Source organism: Phacochoerus africanus, chromosome 13 (genome assembly GCF_016906955.1).
Source record: "Phacochoerus africanus isolate WHEZ1 chromosome 13, ROS_Pafr_v1, whole genome shotgun sequence".
In the NCBI taxonomy this organism is placed as follows: Eukaryota; Metazoa; Chordata; class Mammalia; order Artiodactyla; family Suidae; genus Phacochoerus; species Phacochoerus africanus.
In genome coordinates this window covers 236,429-257,013 of record NC_062556.1, presented here as the reverse complement: position 1 = coordinate 257,013, position 20,585 = coordinate 236,429, and the positions used below count along the sequence as shown (strand labels likewise).

Sequence of the window (20,585 nt, the reverse complement as noted above, 5' to 3'; positions counted from 1 at the left end):
ATGTCCGTTGTTACTTCCCCTTTTTCATTTCTAATTTTATTGATGTGAGTCCTCTCTCTTTTTTGCTTGATAAGTCTGGCTAGGGGTTTATCAATTTTGTTGATCTTTTCAAAGAACCAGCTTTCCGTTTCATTGCTCTTTTCTCCGGTTTTCTTTGTTTCTATTTCATTGATTTCTGCTCTGATCTTTATGATTTCTTTCCTTCTACTAACATTAGGTCTTGCCTGTTCTCTCTCGAGCTGCTTTAGATGTAAAGTTAGCTTGATTATTTGAGCTTTTTCTTGTTTCCTGAGGTAGGCTTGTATTGCTATAAACTTTCCTCTTAGAACGGCTTTTGCTGCATCCCATAGGTTTTGGAGTGTCATATCTTCGTTGTCATTTGCTGCCAGGTATTTTTTAATTTCCTCTTTGATTTCTTCAGTGATCCACTGATCCATTGGTTGTTCAGCAGCATGTTGTTGAGTCTCCATGTGTTTGTGTTTTTTGCAGTTTTTGTCTTGTTGTTGATTTCCAGTCGTATAGCATTGTGGTTGGGAAAGATGCTTGATATGATTTCAATTTTCTTAACGTTACCGAGGTTGGATTTGTAGCCCAGGATATGATCAATCTTAGAGGATGTTCCATGTGCACTTGAGAAGAATGTGTATTCTGTTGCTTTTGGATGGAATGTCCTATAAATATCTCTTAAGTCCATCTGGCTTCATGCTTCATTCAGGGCCTGTGTTTCGTTATTGATTTTCTGTCTGGTTGATCTGTCCATTGCTGTAAGTGAGGTGTTAAAGTCCCCGACTATGATTGTGTTATTGTCGATTCGTCCTTTTCAGGTTGTTAGCAGCTGCCTTATATATTGTGGTGAACCTGTGTTGGGTGCGTAGATATTTAAAATTGTTACATCTTCTTCTTGGATTGATCCTTTGATCATTATGTAATGTCCTTCTTTGTCCCTGAAAATATTCTTCATTTTAAAGTCTATTTTGTCTGATATGAGTATTGCTATTCCAGCTTTCTTTTGCTCCCCGTTTGCATGAAATATTTTCTTCCATCCTCTCCCTTTCAACTTGTATGTGTCCCTAGAAGTGAAGTGGGTCTCCTGGAGAGAGCATATATATGGGTTTTGTTTTTGTTTCCATTCAGCCAGTCTATGTCTTTTCGTTGGGGCGTTTAGTCCATTAACATTTAAGGTAATTATTGATATGTATGTTCTTATTGCCATTTTATTAATTGCTTTAGATTTGTTTTTGCTGCTCTTTTTTCTTTCCTTCTTCTCTTGTTCTTTTCTACCTAGAGAAGTTCCTTTAGTATTTGTTGTAAGGCTGGTTTAGTGTTGCTGAATTCTCTCAGCTTTTGCTTATCTGTGAAGGTTTTGATGTCTCCTTCAAATCTGAATGAGAGCCTTGCTGGGGAGAATAATCTTGGTTGGAGGTTTTTTCCTTTCATCACGTTAAGTATATCATGCCACTCCCTTCAGGCCTGCAGAGTTTCTGTTGAAAAATCTGCCAATAACCTTATCAGGGTTCCCTTGTATGTTGTTTGTTTCTTTTCCCTAGCTGCTTTCAAGATTTTCTCTTTGTCTTTACTTTTGGTCAGTTTGATTAATATGTGTCTTGGGGTGTTCCTCCCTGGGTTTATTTTATATGGTACTTGTGCTTCCTGGATTTGAGTGAGTGATTCCTTCCCCATGTGAGGGAAGTTTTTGGCTATTATCTCTTGGAATATTTTTTCTGTCTCCTTCTCTCTTCTCCTTCTGGCACTACTATAGTATGGATGTTGGTGCATTCAACGTTGTCCCAGAGTTCTCTGAGACTCTCTTCATTTTTCAGTTTTTCTCTTTTCTGTTCCACATCCGTAATTTCCACTAATCTGTCCTCCACCTCGCTTATTCATTCTTTTGCCTCCTGTATTCTGCTGTTAGCTGCTTCTAGTATTTATTTCAGTTATTGTATTTTGCATCTCTTCTTGCTTAAGTTTTGTGTCTTGTATCTCTTTGCTCAGTGTTTCCTGTAAGTTATCCGTCTTTGCCTCCAGTTTATTTCCAGTGTCTTGCATCATCTTCAGCATCAACAGTCTAAAGTCTTTTTCCTGGAGGCTGAGAATCTCATCACTTAACTGATTTTCTGGGGTTTTTTCCTTTCTCCCTCATCTGCGTTATGGTTCTCTGTCTTTTCATTTTTATAGGTTTGGGGTGTGGTGACCTTTTTACAGATAATAGGGTTGTAGCCTCTCTTACTTCTGTGTCTGCCACCCTTGTGGCTGAAGTCAGTATGGGGGCTTGCTGTAGGCTTCCTGATGGGAGGGGCTGATGCCTGCCCGCTGGTAGGTGGAGCTGATTCTACTCCCTCTGGTGAGTGGGGCTTAGTCTCTGGATGGGGTTAGAAGCGGCTGTGTGCCTGGGGGGTCTTTAGGCAGCCTGTTTACTGAGGGGCAGGGCTATGATCCCACCTGGGTTGTTGTCTTCCCTGGGGCTTCTCAGTGCTGACTGACAGGTGGGGCCAGATTTTCCCCAGAGAAAGGCACAGCTGCTGAAGATTCCCGAGAGCTTTGCTTTCAATGCCCTTCCCTCAAAACCAGCCACGTTCACTGCTTTTTTCCCAGGACACCCTCCAAGAACTGTGGTCAGGTTTGACCCAGATTCCATGGAGACTTTGCTTTGCCCTGGGACCCAGTGCACGTGAAAGTCTGTGTGCGCCTTTTAAGAATGGTGTCTCCATTTCCGCCAGTTCCGTGGAGCTCCTGCACACAAGCCCCACTGGCCTTCAATGCCAGATGCTCCGGGGGCTCTTTCTCCCAGTGCCAGATCCCCACACGTGAGAGTTTGATGTGGGGCTCAGAACTCTCACTCCTGTAGGTGAGTCTCTGTGAACCAGTCAGTTTCCAGTCTGTGGGGTTTCCCATCCGGGAGGTATGGGGTTGTTTATATCTCGAAATCGCCCCTCCTATCTCTTGATGTGTCCTTCTCTTTTTCTTCTGGAGTAGGTTATCTTTTTTAAGGTTTCCGGTACATTTGGGTGTAGAATGCTCAGTCTTTAGTGGTGAATTTTGTTGTTTTTAGAAGAGAAGCTGAGCTCCAGTCCTTCTATTCCGCCATCTTAATCCCATCTCTCAGAGCAGTTGCGCCCGGTTTTCTCCCATAGGGCCTTCAGCCGTTCCTTTCGCCGCAATGCCTCTTCCTCCAACCGGCCCACACTGGCCACAGTAGCCACCATCTTGCCAGCCGACGCCCTGTCCTCTCATCCTCCTTTTTAAATGAGAGTTGCAATGTTTATTTTAGGATCTTTTTCCTTTTTTTGCTACACCCACAGCATGCGGATGTTCCCTGGCCAGGTATGGACTCTGGCACAGCAGCAACCCAAGCCACAGTGGTGAAAATGCAGAAGCATTAACCCACTAGGCCACCAGAGAACTCCCTAAAATTTCTTTAAAGGAAAAACTTAAGTTCTTCCACAAGAAGCCTGATATTTTGCTAACGTAGGGGACGAACAATTTTTCCTTCTAAATCTAATGAAGCTTTTCCGTCCTCACTTGACATGAACTCTGAGCATCAACAGCTCTTTGCTTCTGGGAATGCTCTCCTTCTTTGATCTACCGTCTTTTTGACTCCTCCTTCCGTACATGATAATGCTCAGAGATGCATCTCCATCCAGGGCGACTGAGAGGACGGATGGACATGATGGGCTCGTTTATCAGGGTGTGCTAACTCCCACCTGAATCACCTAACCAGCTCCATCTTCTGGGCTCCATGTTCAGATATCGCTTTTCTCCATCCATTCCGTACGTACTGGGCCGAGAAGGCTAGGTGCCAGCAACATGGCAGCAGACAAAATAAGCAGGGTTCCTGTCCTCTTGGAGCTTATGGTATTGTGATACTTAAAGATTACGTAATTATCCAAAAAATAAATTATAAAGAACAAGGGAACGGGCCAATGACATCTAACCTAGTCTGGGAGATGGAGTCGGTTCCTTTGAGATTTCAACTGAGATTTTAAAAGGACAACTAGAAGTTAGTGAGGCATTCTAAAAACTGGAAGAAAACATGCAGCTTTGATGTTGTAACACAACAGGCCATGGTATGAACCTAGAGGCAGACAGGCGCCAGATTATTTGGGAAACATTATATTTTATTTTACACAGGATGGTGCATGTATGACACAGCTGAGCTCAGACTGCGGTACTTCACGGTTCTTTTCTTCCTATTCTTTGGGTGCTCGGGGCAGGCAATGGTCAAAGGAAGCTCATTTTCTAATCTGAGAACAGGCAAGAGGCACAATGAGAACAGCAGGTCTCACTGTGGTCCTCCGCAGTCAGCAATCTGGGGACCAAGGGGCAAGGAGACCGGCTGGGGCTTCCAGAGCATCAGAGGTGGGTCTACAAAAAAGAGGTACCCTGGGAGGGGCAAAGCAACGTGTTTTTGTAAAATATTCGAATAATCAATGGAACAGGACAGAAAGCCCAGAAATAAACCCAAATGCCTATGGTCAATTAACCCTTGACAAAGGAGACAAGAACACACAGTAGAACAAAGACAGTCTCTTCAGTAAATGGTGCCGGGAAAACTGGACAACTGCATGTAAGAGAATGAAACCAGAACACTGTCTAACACTATACACAAAAATAAACTCAAAATGGATTAAAGACCTAGTAAGACCAGACACTATAAAACTCCTAAAGAAAAAGAGAAGCAGAACGCTCTTTGAATAAATCACGGCAACATCTTGTTTGAACCACCTCCTAGAATAAAGACAATAAAGACACAAATAAACCAGTGGTACCTAATTAAACTCAAAAGCTTCTGCACAAAGAAAAAACCATTAAAAAAAAAAATGAAAAGGCGACCCAGAGAATGGGAGAAAATTTTTGCAAATGACTCAACCGACAAAGGTTTAATCTCCAAAATATACAAACAACTCATACAACTCAACTAAAAACAAACAACCCCAATGGGCAGATCTAAACAGACAGTTCACCAAAGAAGACATACAGATGGCCAAGCAGGCACATGAAAAAACGCTCGTCACCAATTATTAGAGAAATGCAAATCAAAACTGCACTGAGGTACCACCTCATGCTGGTCAGAATGGCCATCATTAACAAGTCGACAAATAACAAACGCTGGACGCTGGAGGGGATGTGGAGAAAAGGGAGCCCTCCTGCACGTTGGTGGGAAAGTAAATTGCTACAACCACTATGGAGAACAGTATGGAGATGCCTCAGAAAACTAAATACAGAACTACCATATGACCCAGCAATCCCACCCCTGGGCATATATCCAGACAAATATTTCATTGAAAAAGATACATGGAATTCCTGTCATGGCGCAGTGGTTAACGAATCCGACTAGGAACCATGAGGTCCCTGCCCTTGCTCAGTGGGTTAACGATCCGGCGTTGCCGTGAGCTGTGGTGTAGGTTGCAGATGCGGCTCGGATCCCGCGTTGCTGTGGCTCTGACGTAGGCCAGAGGCTACAGCTCCGATCTGACCCCTAGCCTGGGAACCTCCGTATGCCGCGGGAGCGGCCAAAGAAATAGCAAAAAGACAAAAAAAAAAAAGAAGAAAGAAAAAGAAAAAGATACATGCACCCCTATGTTCACTGTAGCACTATTCACAATAGCCAAGGCATGGAAACAACCTCAATGTCCATTGAAGGATGAATGGAGTATGAAGATGTGGCACTCAGCCATAAAAAAAGGACAAAATAACAACATTTGCAGCAACCTGCAGAGAACTAGACATTCTCATATTAAGTAAGTTAGAAAAAGAAAGACACCATACGACACCACTATATGTAGAGTCCAAAATACGGCAGAAACTATCTACAGAACCGAAAAGATCACGGACAGGTCAGAACATGAGAAGACTCTGCTGGCAGGTGGGAGGTGGAGGGAGTGGGACGGATTGGGGGGTTAGTAGATGAAAACTTGCATTTGGAGTGGACGGGCAATGAGATCCTGCGGTGCAGCACAGGGAACTATATATCTAATCACTTGTGATCACACATGATAGAGCATAATTAGAGAGAAAGAATGTGTATATATATCTTGCTGTGCAGCAGAAATTGACAGAACACTGTAAGTCAATCATAAAATTTTTTTTCAAAAGTAATTTTTTTTTTTTTTAGGGCCGCATGTGTGGCACATGGAGGTTCCCAGGCCAGGGGCCAAAGAGGAGCAACAGCTGCCGGCCTACACCACAGCCACAGCAAAGTGGATCTCAGCCACATCTATGACCTACACCACAGCTCACAGCAACACTGGATCCCCAACCCACTGAGGCCAGGGATCGAAGCCATGTCGTCACGGATCCTAGTCGGGTTTGTTAACCGCTGGGCCACGTCGGGAAATCCAAAAGTAAATACTTTTAACTGCAATTAGTTAAGATTGTTGACTCTTTCAACTCTCACTTTTCCTCTGTCGTATTTGTTCTCATCTTTGGTGCTGGCTGGCTGGCTAAGGGGACGTTGAGTTGGACATACATCTAGTTTGGATTTGGTGGGATAGGGTTTTGTTTGGTTTGGATTTGGTGGGATACAGTTTCAGGATTGAGAGCCACTCCCCTGTGGAATTATGCTATTGCTAGCCACTGGGTATAGGAATGGACTCCAGAAATACTCCTATGGCTTTAGTGTCACAACATGAAAATACAAGGTTCGGTATAAAACTCGTAATAACCACTATGATAAGGATGCCGAAGACAAAGCATTTAACAAATACAGCAAGCCCCTCTATACCCGCTGTTTTGGCAAAACAGTGCTTCTCTTTCCATCTTAAACCTGTCTTGGTCTGGATGGGAAGTAGGGTCACCCTATCATTGAATTAAATCAATACATCGCTAAATGTCAACTTGAACTGTACTGAAGATTCATTAAACAAAGCTTGAACTTTCTTGAAACATTATGTATACACATAATGTATATATTACACATGAAAGAAATGATAGATTTTCTTCCTAAAATTAACTACAACTTTTAGAAATTCACATGACCTTACCAATAACTTATCTACGGATCTAAAAGAAACTTTAAAAAAATTACCAATAAACAAATGTCAATCAACCATAGTAAAGACTGATAACTTTTCTACTGTATAGGAAATATTATAAAATCTGACATTTCATGAGATAATTAGTAAAAAAAAAACAAGTTTTACAGATGACTGAATTTTCTAACATTCGTGGTATTTGTCAGCTTTTGAAAACCTGTAATTTGTTGATTTCTTTTATCAGTCCACATTAGTGTTACTTTTGCTTATTTAATTGTATAGTTATAATTCTGCATTCCGTTTCCTAAAGGGGGCCCCCTGAATGGGACAAATTTCAGGCCCACCCATGAAACCTGGCTTTTCCCTTTGAGTACAACGTCCAGCATCCAGTAGGGAGTAACCATGCCTGCCTCTCCTCATCAAACTTTCTTAGCTACTGCAATGCCTGTGCCTCTCTCTCCATCATGTGGTCTTGCTAGTACATAATCAAAGAGACCCCCGGGGTCCCCAAGGCCCACCCACAGCTCCGACTCCCCGACCACTGCAGTGCTTTGCAGCTTGGAGAGGCCTCCCTCCACCTTTTTTTTCAGAGGAGGGGGAGCTACACCTGCAGCATATGGAAGATCCCACGCTAGATAGACAAGGGTTGAATCAAAGTTGCGGCTGCTGGCCTATGCAACAGCCACGGCACCAGATCTGAGCCTACACCACAGCTCACGGCAACGCCAGATCCTTAGCCCACAGGGCAAGGCCAGGGATAGACCTGCATCCTCATGGACACTAGTCCGGTTCTTAACCCAGTGAACCACAACAGGAACTCTTGCCTCTGCTTCAATGTACCACAGGACTTGGCACAACCTGCCCAGAGCTGGTGTCACTTCGGTCTCTCCAACAAGCCCCGTTCCCGTGCCCCATTCTCAGGGATGGTTCACCAGTCTGTGTGGTCACGTCAGTGATCCTGAGAGGCCCCCTCAGCTCCCTCCTCCTCCTCGCCTACCACGAACTGCCAGGACCTGCGAGGTCCGCCCCCTTCGTGTTCATGAGCTACCCAGTGTTCTGTCCCCAGGGAACTGTAACTTCGGTAGCCTTTAATACGCAATTCTAGCCAAACCCTTCATTTCCAAAACTCACACTCAGAGACAGCTTTCCAACATGCACACCTCCTCTCAGTCCTCTGTTTAAAATCCTTCAATAGCTCCCCTTTCTTCAAGAGATCTTGAAGTTAAAAGTTTGAGAGGTAAAGTGCCAGTATACGCCTCGGGGATCAAGGCTCTCTAACTGCCTCATCTCTGCAGTAGTACCAGCCCCCACTACCGTTTCCCCTCCCGTCAGCGGTGTGAGTGTTCTAACACCACGTCCACACGCCATCCTTCTCCTGCACCCACGTTTCCTGTGTCCTGGTGGAACCGGGGAATTCAGCTTCGGGGAGGTCTCAACAGCGAGCCCTCTGGATTCCTGGAGTCCTGCGATCCCCCTTCGCCCAGGCTTCAGGCACCAAGAGGGACGAGGGACCACCCCTTCCTACGACACACCAACCTCAGTCACCACTGAGAGGTGCAGCGGTGACAGCGCAGCAGAAGCTGTGTAAAGATTTCTTGCTTATATAGCTGAACAATAAGAAGGGAAAACTAGCTAATGGCCTATTTTGGTTTTTATTCAAACAACTTTACTGAGGTGTATCTTACATGTCACAAAGCTCATCCATTTCAAGTGTATGATTTAATGATTTTTGGTAACTTTACCAAATGTTATAACCATCTCCACAAATCAGTTCTACAGCATTTTCACACACTTTTCACACACTCCTCCCCACATAAGATCCCTCACACCCATTTATAATTAATCCTTGTTTCTGTCCCGGCCCCTCAGCAACCCCTAACCTACTTTATTTATTGTTATTTCCCCATTTTTTCCCCCACTGTACAGCATGGGGACCCAGTTACACATACATGTATACATATTTTTTTTTCTATTATCATGCTCTGTCATAAGTGACTAGACATAGTTCCCAGGGCTACAACGGCAGGATCTCATTGCTAATCCATTCCAAAAGCAATCCTTTGCATCCGTTAACCCCAAGCTCCCAATCCTTCCTACTCCCTCCCCCCTGGGCAACCACAAGTCTATTCTCCAAGTCTATGATTTTCTTTTCTGTGGGAAGGTTCTTTATCTATACTTTTGCCTCTTCTGAAAAATCTGCTTCTTCTATTACCTATACTAAAATTTTTGAGGTTTATCCATAATGTAGATGTCAATTTGTTCCTTTTTATAGCTGAACAGTATTCCATTACATGAATATACTGTGTTTTGTCTATTCATCAGTCACTGGTTAGTTACACTGTTTCCAATTTTTTGGCTGGAATATGAATAAAGATACTGTGAACAATGCATGCAAGTGTGTGTAGGGAGATGTTTTCATCTGTGCCAGGGAGATTTATCTAGGAGAGGAAGTGGAGTCCTTCCATGTTTAGATTTTGAGAGATGTGGAAACCACGTTCCAGGGAGCCACGCTCTTGGACACGCCCCCCTAGTGACGAGGGGAACCTCACATCCTCGTCAGCGCCTTTAACCTTCTGACGGGAACAGCTCTTCCGGGGGTGGGGCGGGGAGAGAGAAGGCGCCTCACTGTGGTTTTCAACTGCATTTTCCTGATGCTTAATGATGCTCAGCATCCTTCATGAGCTCATCAGCCAACTGGATGTCTTCTCGTAAATGTCTGTCTATACGTTTTACCCATTTTCTCTGGGTGGACTGTCTTTTAGTGAGTTGTATGAGTTCTAGGAATTCCAGATACAAGTCCTTTATGGGATACATTCAGCAAATATTTTCTCCCAGTCTGCTGTGTGTTTTTCAATTACTGAATAGAGTCTTTTTGCTTTTTAGGGCTGCACCCACAGCATATGGAAGTTCCCTGGCTAGGGGTCAATTTGGAGCTAGAGCTGCCAGCCTACACCACAGCCGAAGCCATGCAGGATCCGAGCCATGTCTGTGACCTACGCCACAGCTCATGGCGACATTAGACCCTTAACCTGCTGAGTGAGGCCAGTGATTGAACCCGCAACCTCATGGTTCCTAGTTGGATTTGTTACCACTGAACCACGAAGAGAATTCCTCGAGTCTTTTGAAGTGGACAAATTTTGAATGTGTTGAGGCCACCTTATCAATTTTTTCTTTAAAAATAACTTCTTAGTTCTGAATCACAAAATACAGGGCAGACAGGAGGGCGCGGCCTGTGACCCCTGGCTGCACCTCCCTTCCACAAGCACTGCCGGAGAGGCCCAGACTCAGGCAGCCCAAGCTCACTCGGGAGGTTTAAACAGATGCCCTGTGCACGATGCAGGGTGCCTTCCAACCAGGCCTCTCAGCCCACGTCTGCCAATACTGCCACTGCACTGGCTGTACCAAGTGGCCACGTCCTAAAACTTGAATGAACAGGTCACAGGCAAATCATTCCAGCACATCAGAGCCAAGCTTTTAGAAGGGCCTTTCCTGACTAGCAGTGAGCAAGGCTCCTGCTATACCCACCTCCTATGCCCGGCCTACCCGTGTGGCCCCTGGGTGGCAATGGAGAGAGGTGAGACCAGGCCAAGCAGGAAGAAAAAACACTCAGTTTTACTGGGCTCAGGCTAGGAATCCACGGGTTTGAGGATCTCTGAATCAGTCCATTTTCTCCTGTATGTTCTTTTCAGCCTGCTTCCGTGGCCTCCTGAGCGGCTTGTTCTTCCAGTAACGGATCTTGGCCTTCTCCTTCCTCTTCTCCTCCAGGGTGGCTGTTACCGCCTGGTGCTTCCAGCCAACCTCACGAGCCAGGCGCTCTAAGTAGGTGAACTTCCTGTAGGCGTCAAACAAACCACCCTGAAGGCAACAGGAACCACCACCTGCCTTTTCTCATCACAGGGGCCGGCATCCCATCAAACACCCTGAGGCCACGCTGGGTCTTGGGGCAGCATGCCTCACACCATCCAGAAAATGAAGCTGGGGGCTGAGCCAGCCTTCGTCACCTTGCGGTGGGAAGCCAGGTACTTCTGTTTGTTTCTGCAGAAACTGCCAGAAATGGTGATGCCTTCAGAGCCCACAAGCCCTGGCTTTCCACCCAGAAGCACTGTCAGGCAGTCCAGGAGATAGCCTCTGCCATGCAGCTCCAGACCTGCTGCCCTTCCAACATCCTCGGCAGAGCTGCCTGGGAGAAAAGCTCAATTTTATTCTTTTATGGATTGTGCTCTTGGTGTCTTATCAAAGAAATCTTTGCTCAATCCACTGAATTGCAGACTTTGTTTTCTTCTAGAAATTTAGTTTTAGCTCTTAATTTTTAAGAGTTTAAACCATTTGAGGAGTTCCCATCGTGGCTCAGTGGAAACGAATCAGACTAGCATCCATGAGGACGCAGGTTTGATCCCTGGCCTCACTTAGTGGGTTAAGGATCCGGCATTGCCGTGAGCTGTGGTGCATGTAGGTCGCAGGGACGGCTAGGATCTGGTGTTGCTGTGGCTGTGGTGTAGGCCGGCAGCTGTGGCTCCGATTAGACCCCTAGCCTGGGAACCTCCATATGCTGCAGGTGTGGCCCTAAAAGACAAAAAAAAAAAAAGCATAATCCATTTGAGCTGGCCTTGTGTATGGTGTGCCGTAAGAACGGTAAGAACTATGCGCATGCAAATTAAAACAACGAGATCTCACTACACATCCACTAGCATCTCCAAAACACAGCGCACTGACAAAACCTAACGCCGGCGAGGATGTGGAGCAAGAGGAACTCTCATTCACCACCGGCGAGAATACAAGACGGTACGGCCACTTCGGAAGAAAGTTTGTGGAGTTTCTTATAAAACGACATACTCTAACTCTATGAACCAACAATCGTGCTCCTCGGTCTTCACCCAAAGAGATGAAAACTGACATCCTCACAAAAGCCTGCACACAGATGTCCGCGGGAACTTCATTCACAACTGCCAGAAGTTGGAAGCAACTAAGATGAGTGGGTAAATAATCTGTGATACATCCAGACAATGGAATGTCACTCAGTGCTAAAAAGCAATGAGCTTTCAAGCCAGAACAAGCCAGGGAGGAACCTGAGGTGCAGGTTACTAAGGGAAGGAAGCCACTGTGTGGAGGCTGCACTGGATGATCCCGCCGTGGAACAGAAAGCTACGAGGACAGCACAAACGTCCATGTTTGCAGAAGCTGGAGGGGGGAGGATGGGTGGGCTCTCGCAGATGGTTCAGGACAAAGAAAGTCCTCCGTATGATACCACAACGGTGGAGTCAAGTCATTACACATTAAAACCCACAGAACAAACACTAATATAAACTACGGACTTTGATGCTTCTGACATATCAATATGGTTTTACCGACATGAGCGAATGTACCACTTTGGTAGTTGATAGTTGGGGGGCGGGAAGTATGGGGGAACTCTGTGCTCCATGTTCTGAACCTAAAACTGCTACAAAATAAAGCCCTTTTAACAAAATGAAAAGGATTATAGACCTGAATATAAAACATAAAACTGTAAAAACTTAGAATAACACATAGGAGAAAATCTTTATGATCTCAGGATAAGCAAAGATTTCTTAGTTACAACATTAAGTGTCTAAATAATAATGGAAAAATTTTTGCCAGATTGGACTTAAAAGCCAGAATCCTCTGCTTTTTGAAAGACACTTAAGGAAGCTACAAATTGGAAGAAAATATTTGAAAAACAGATTCCTAATGAAAGACTTGTATCTAGAATGTGTAAAGAACTCGGTATTTCAGTAGCAATCGCAAGACAATTTTTAAGAAGGGCAAAACATCTGAAGATCCTTCACCAAAGAAGAGATACAGATGCAAATACGCACATGGTAAGACCCCTAACGTCATTAAAGAAATCAAAATGAAAACCTACGAAACACCAGCACATGCTTATTAAAGGGGCTAATATAAACACAAAATGATAAAATCAAGCGCTGGCAAGGACGCAGAACAGCAGGACTCTCAAATGTAAGCATCTGGCAGTTTGTAATAAAGTTAGAAATAAGCTTACAAGCAGCAATGTCACTCCTAGGTATTTACTCAAGAGAAAAGAATCTAATACATACGTTTACACAAAGATCTGTTAAAAAAACCTATTGCTTTATTCATGAAATCTCCCCAAACCCAGCACGTGGGGAGATTTGTCTGTTCAAATCTGGACATTCGAAATGGCCCAAATGTCCCTCATGTGCTAAAGTGTAAGACTGGGGTGCATCCATCCAATAAAAACTCCTATACAGGTGACGCAGCGTGGATAAATCCCAAAGGCGTTATGCTAAATGGAAAAGCCAGACACAAAAAGGCAAAACACTCCGTGATTCTATCTATATGAAGCTGTGGAAAAGTCTAAACCGTAGAGGCAGAAATCCACTCAGCAGGCAGGAGACTGATGACATGAAGGTACACAGGACAACTGTGGGGGAGGGAAACTGTGTATCTTGACTGTGATGGTTGTTTGACTACACGTTTCTATCGAAACTCTTAACTGCACCAGAAAAGGGTAAACGTTTACTGTAGATGTTACATTATTTCGATAACCCTGCTTAACAAACACCGCCCCACACACGGAACTGTTTCCTGGCTTTCCTTCCCTCCCTCCCTCGGGACCTGCAGTGACAAGGACAGGCCCTCGCTCTCCTGCCACTGGCTGCTCTAGCCTTGAGGTGAGCGGGTCGATGCAGGCCTCCGCCCGGTGGCCCCACTTCTCCAGCTCACCCCAAGAGGCATTCTGCAGTGGGCGGGGGGCGGGGGGGGGGGTTACCCAACACTGGCGTTCTTGAGGGCTGTGCATGGGAGCGCTTCCCATGACCCTCAGGGGCCACCCAAGCGCACCAGTCCCTCCTGCTTCTTGACTTCGAATCTTCCCACTCCCTCTTGACACCTCTGCCTTCTGCTTCCGGGGTCACCTCAACCACTGGCCTGTCTGGGGATCAGCACGATGGTTCAAGCCTTGTTCTCTTTCAAAGTATCTACCTGAAGCAGGAAAAATTCACACGTCTGCACATGAGGGTGCGAGCTCTCCTGCCAGCACCTGCGCCATCCTGCCGCCTCCTCCTTGACCCTCTTCACCACAGGCACACGCCATTCCTGTTGCTGGAGAGTCCCTGAGATACGAAGGGGCTAGATAAATGACTCCAACTATTTTTCCTCCTCTTTTTAGTGACCCACAACAGGGACAAGCTTCACGTCTGTGGCCTAAACAGATACCTCAATGGGGAATGATATGCCAGTTTTCCTTCCTGTGAATAAAGTGTTACACATGGACTAAAAATACAAGTTTATAGGTCCACTTACCCTACTTCATAAGACGCTAGGCCCTCTTTGACTAGCTGGTCATTAATACTGGTAGGAGACATTCCAGTAGCATCAAGAGAATCGAAAAGCTCAACTACGAGCACATTATCTTCCAGAATTTCTGTAAAACCATTAAGACTAGTTTGGGGAAAGAAATAAATATGTTGCAAAATACACTAAGTGAAGCAAGTTTTAAAACCCTGAAAACTTAATTTCCTTCATTTTGCAAAGATAAAGTTTCTGGCTCAATAATGTCACTCTCTCTCTAGAGGTAAAAGCAGCATTTTCAGACATAAAAGCATTACCAATGTTAATACAATTTTTATTTTAGGTTATTGTGTACTGTTCCATAATAAACCATAAGCAGTTTAAAGCTTTTAGATTCATAAAAATATCGTGACAATGGAGTTCCTCTCACGGCTCAGCAATAATGAACCCAACTAGTATCCATGAAAATGCAGGTTCGATCCACGGCCTTGCTCAGTGGGTTAAGGATCTGGTATTGCCATGAGCTGTCATGTAGGACACATATGCAGCTTGGATTCCATGTAGCTGTGGCTGTGGTGTAGGCTGGCAGCTCCAGCTCCAATTCGACTCCTAGCCTGGGAACTTCCATATGCCGAGGGTGCAGCCCTAAAAAGGCAAAAAAGAAAAAAAACCAAAAAAAAAAAAACCCAAAAAAAACCCACCTGTGACATTTATTTATTTTTTATTTTTATTTTTTGTCTTTTTGCTATTTCTTTGGGCCGCTCCCGCAGCATATGGAGGTTCCCAGGCTAGGGGTCGAATCGGAGTTGCAGCCACTGGCCTACGCCAGAGCTACAGCAATGTAGGATCCGAGCCGTGTCTGCAACCTACACCACAGCTCTCAGCAACGCTGGATCGTTAACCCACGGAGCAAGGGCAGGGACCGAACCCGCAACCTCATGGTTCCTAGTCGGATTCGTTAACCACTGCGCCACGACGGGAACTCCTGTGACATTTATTTATTTATTGGTCGTACCCACAGCATGCAGGAGTTCCTGAGCCAGGGATCAAACCCATGGCACAGCAGCAACCCAAGGTGCTTTAGTGACAACACCAGATCCTTAACTCATTGCACCACAAGGGAACTCCTGTTGTGTTTCTAAACTGTTTTATTACATTCTGTCATGTTATAGAGGAAAAAAGAAATGAATCAAAGTTAATTCAGGCCAGTGCTTATTTGTGAAATTTTATAGTTTTTATAAGAATGGAGCAAACTTTAAAAAATTCAATCCAGAGCAATAACTGGAATTTTTTCCCATCCTTCTGTTTTCAGGACAAACCATCTAACTTTTTCACTTGTTTATTAGGTCTAACTTTTTTTGGCCACACCTGCTGCATATGGAAGTTCCTAGGCCAGAGATGGAACCCATGCCATGGCAGCAACTCAAGTTGCTGCAGTGACAATGCCAGATTCTTAACCCACTGTCCCACAAGGGAACTCCCATTCCTAACTGCCTTTTTTTTTTTTTTTATTAGTGATACACCCATAGCATATGGAAGTTCTCAGGCTAAGAGGTCAAACTGGAGCTGGGCGGCCACAGCCACGCCAGATCCTTAACCCACTGAGTGGGGCCAGGGATCAAACCTGCAACCCTCATGGACACCAGTCAGATTCATTATCACTGAGCCTTCCGAGTGTTTTAAACAGACCAGATATGTGATCTAAGCTATCTGAGCCTCAATAAACTCTGACCTCCTTACCTTCCCTCTCCTGTGCTCCCTTCTGGGCTGTGACCACATGCTTCCACGCAAAAGTTCTTGATTCCACAGGGCCAGCCCTCCTTGGGTCCTACATCTTCGCAAGCTCCCCTGCTCTGCTAACTAAAATTGAAATGTCCCTTGTTTATAAGGTAACAAGGTATACTTTTGTCATCCCTGTGTTGGTTCCTGGGGAAAGACGTTTTAGGTCCAGCAGGGCCTTCTGACACTCCTTAAATAAAACTATCTCGATAAAGATACACTACAATTAGTGTTTAGCTATTACTGGTATAGCAAGGAATTAAGAATGAGAAAGGGGGAGTCAAGAAAAATCCCAGGAGTCAGGTCTTCAGGGGTTAACCTCAGGAGGAGACATTTAAGGGAGGAGCTAAAAACCAACAGAATAAAATACCAAAAGATGAACCGGGAAGCAGAATTAAAGCATATTAAAGTCAACTCAAAATCAGTGGAGGTTACTCAGGATGGGAGGCCCTTAATTTACTGTTCGTATCAGAGAACTCATACATGAAAATTCTATAGACTAGCAGAGTTCCCTTGTGGCCAAGAGGTTAAGGATCTGGTGTTGCCACTGCTATGGTGCAGGTTTGATCCCTGGCAGGGGAACCTCCACATGTCGCAGACACAGTCAAAATAAAAATTCTATAGACTAAGGATACAATTTCCATAACCATATTCCTCTAAGGGAACTACTACTTCAGAACAGTGTCTTACGTCAAGGTGAATAAATCAATAGAGACTTGCAAGCATTTTTAGGTTATGTGGCCATGTGCAACTGACACCTAAGCTTTAATTCTCTCACTGTGGAACAGGTTAATAATGCCATGATATCTGGGTTTGTTAAAAGACAGTGTAATGAAGATGAAAAATGGACGCGGTAAAAGGTACCCTTCAAAGTCCCACACAGCGACCCCAGGAAAGCATGGCCACATGTGCTGCACGGACACCTGCTCAGGCAACAGGGACAACCGCACCTTGATCCCAGCTTTGTAAGCGGTCAAAAGCCCAGGTAATAACAGATTCCAAATCCTCTGCGACCAGACTGTTTCAGAATTCTTCAAATTGAGAAAGGCCATGTAGAATATACACTGTGTATTCTGCTAATAACCCCAGAGATTTGGAGGCAGCAGCTCACAAGCAAGTATGACCACCCTGAAGTGGAATGGAAGAAGATAAATACCATCTACACAGCACTGTATCTTCCTGTCAGCTCAGATCGGGTTTGGCCAATAAACTTTTGACTTCCACAACTTGCTGGGTTACAAAACTGTGGGCTAGTGCTCAGCCTGTCTATCTCAGACCCAAAATGTTCCAAAAAAGAAGTAACTTAAAAAAAAAAATATGCTGAGAGCCTACGGTTAAACTCAATCCAGTCAAATAAAATGAAACAAACAAGCAAGAACGATTCACCAGTGATGTCCCATCTCTCCTCACTCTCCTGTCAATTAAACCTTCACTCCAAGATGAGGGACGGGGAAAAAAAAAAGAAGAAACAAGAGAAGCTAATTCCTGGCTGTGGGGCCTTCACGAGGCCCTCTTGAGGGTGACTGTTCTTTAACGGGCATTTTTGACGCATGTGCCGATTTTATTTATTTATTTATTTTTTGTCTTTTTAGCTATTTCTTGGGCCGCTCCCGTGGCATATGGAGGTTCCCAGCCTAGGGGTTGAATTGGAGATGCAGCCACCGGCCTACACCAGAGCCACAGCAACGCGGGATCTGAGCCGTGTCTGCAACCTACACCCCAGCTCACGGCAACGCCGGATCGTTAACCCACTGAGCAAGGGCAGGGACCGAACCTGCAACCTCATGGTTCCTAGTCGGATTCGTTAACCACTGTGCCACGACGGGAACTCCCGCGTGTGCCGATTTTAGACGCAACCACCTGCAGAAGATGTTACTCCATTGTCCTAGTTCTCAACCAGGGTTATCGCTCACTATTCATACTGCTGACACACACAGTTTACTGTAAGATCTGGCCAAGGTTCCAGCATAACGCTGGTCTGATTTAAAGTGAGGATCCCACAGCCACAAGTACAAATGGAAATGGCTTACTGATGACCGAGCATGTCATAAACTTGTCTTGAGTCTTTTCCTCGAACTTTTCTTTGGCTTTTCTTGACCACTGCCTTGTCCTTTCACATGGTTCAATATAGGCCAGCTTGCATTTAATCGCCTGCAATCAGACAAAAGCACACCACTGAGAACGCCATCGCAGTTCACAGCCATTTCAGAATTAAAATAACAGTGGTAACGTGTACACAGCTAAACTCGAGCATTTGCTTTTATTTTTATTTATTTATTTTTTTTAGGGCCACACCTGAGGCACATGGTTGTTCCCAGGCTAGGGGTTGAATCCAAGCTACAGCTGCCTGCCTACACCACAGCCACGTAGGATCTGAGCTGTGTCTGTGACCTACACCACAGCTGAGGGTAATGCCTGATTCTTAACCCACTGAGAGAGGCCAGGGCTCAAACCTGCCACCTCATGGTTACTAGTCGGATTTGTTTCCACTGCACCACAAGAGGAACTCCTAAACCCATGTCTTTTTTTTTTTTTTTGTCTTTTGTTCTTATAGGGCCACACCAGTGGCATATGGAGGTTCCCAGGCTATGGGTCTCACGGGAGCTGTAGCCACCGGCCGACAACACAGCCACAGCCACATCAGATCTGAGCCACGTCTGCGACCTACGCACAGCTCACAGCAACGCCGGATCCTTAACCCACTGAGTGGGGCCAGGGATCAAACCTGCCACCTCATGGTTCCTAGTCAGATTTGTTTCTGCTGAGCCACAATGGGAACTCCTGAACCCATGCATTTGAATTTAATATATATTAAAAACAGATATCCAAGGATGTTCCTAACACTACCTATAAATGCAAACAGCTGGAATAAACAGAGTATGATATTAAGAGGTACAAACTAGTATGTATAAAATAAGCAACAGGGATACAACACAGGGGAGAGATACAGCCCAGTATTTCACAGTAACTATAAATGAGTTATAAATTTCAAGAATCAGGAGTTCCCGCTGTGACTCAGCAGCAACAAGCCCGATTAGTATCCTGGAGGGTTCGGGTTCACTGTCTGGCCTCACTCAGTGGGTTAAGGACCTGGTGTTGCTGTGGTGTAGGCCAGCGGCTATAGCTCCAGACAGGCCCCTAGCATGGGAACCTCCACATGCCATGGGTTTGGCTCTAAAAAGACAAAAAACAAAAGAGAACAAAAATTTCAAAAATCATCAATCACTATATTGTACACTTGTAACATATAATATTGTACATGAACTATACTCAATTAAAACAATAAAATCCCAGTAACCTATTAAGAAAATACAAACCAAAAATGAAACAAAACTAAAAAAAGAACATTTTGTTGAATGAATTACTGTGCATTCAGATATCTGAATAAGCACCCATACTATGATAAACTTAAATGAAAAATCAGGTCACAGGAATACATATAGTCTCGTCTCTTAACTGTTAAAAAATACAGAAAATACATCCAAAGTGTTGAATAATTCTGAGTGATTCCCCTCCCATTCAAGTGTTTCCTGTAACATTTTACCCATTTTTAAATGAAAAATACTGCTCAATAACAATTCAAATAGTAGGAGTATATAAATTAGGAAATAAGCTTCCTTAACTTGACTTATCTCTGGGGAGTGGGATTCCAAGAGAAGCATAAATTTTTTAATTTGTTTTTCCAGACTTCTTTCTCTTGCACACATTATATATATTTAAACATAAATGGGATCACAGTAAAACCATTTCTGTAATGAGTTTTTTTCACAATATACCATATTCTTACCACCTTGTGCAACTATTTCAAAATACATATTACAAGCTACAGACCAGAAAGTACTTACAAAGACACATATACATGTTTATAATTAATGCTTACTTGCTAAAATATATATGATTACTTAAAAAGCATCTATAGAAACCCATTTAATCTGAGATTATTCACAGAAAAATCGTAGTTAAGAAGACATTTCTATGGTGAAAATGACTTCTAAAAATACTTTTGTGTTTGTGCTAATCCTCTAAAAACCCCATCATTCACAATTAGTAGCTTACCTTCTCTGCAGGATTCAGAAATTCATCCTTTATTTTACGCATTTCTTTAAGTGTTATTTTTGCTGTGTTGCCAAAGTCCACATATTTAACTTCAACTTCACGATGTCCAGGCAATCCTTCAAAAATTATGAAATTAGAAATCACAAACTTGGAAAAAAAAATCTGGCAAAATGTAGACTGCCTACAGTCAGCTAGATTAGAATACTTTCATGTTGAGCATACAAACTTAGCATTTTTCTAAGGTAAAAAATATTTCTAGGAGTTCCCGTCGTGGCGCAATGGTTAACGAATCCGACTAGGAACCATGAGGTTGCGGGTTCGGTCCCTGCCCTTGCTCAGTGGGTTAACGATCCGGCGTTGCCGTGAGCTGTGGTGTAGGTTGCAGACGCGGCTCGGATCCCGAGTTGCTGTGGCTCTGGCGTAGGCCGGTGGCTACAGCTCCAATTCAACCCCTAGCCTGGGAACCTCCATATGCCGCGGGAGCGGCCCAAG

General features: G+C 44.3%; 1 protein-coding gene and 1 pseudogene across 1 annotated transcript in view; both read right to left on the bottom strand.

Annotated features, from left to right (window-relative positions):
• The window catches only part of RNF17 (ring finger protein 17), a 118,499-nt gene that overhangs the window by 40,014 nt on the left and 57,900 nt on the right, over nt 1-20,585 (bottom strand). The window contains exons 17-19 of the mRNA XM_047756014.1: nt 20,094-20,209; nt 18,068-18,188; nt 14,271-14,391 (exon numbers count right to left, since the gene is read on the bottom strand). Coding sequence (XP_047611970.1) covers nt 14,271-14,391; nt 18,068-18,188; nt 20,094-20,209 — 358 coding nt within the window. The remainder of the gene's footprint in view (nt 1-14,270; nt 14,392-18,067; nt 18,189-20,093; nt 20,210-20,585) is intronic.
• On the bottom strand, nt 10,629-14,016 carry LOC125113351 (60S ribosomal protein L13a-like; annotated as a pseudogene).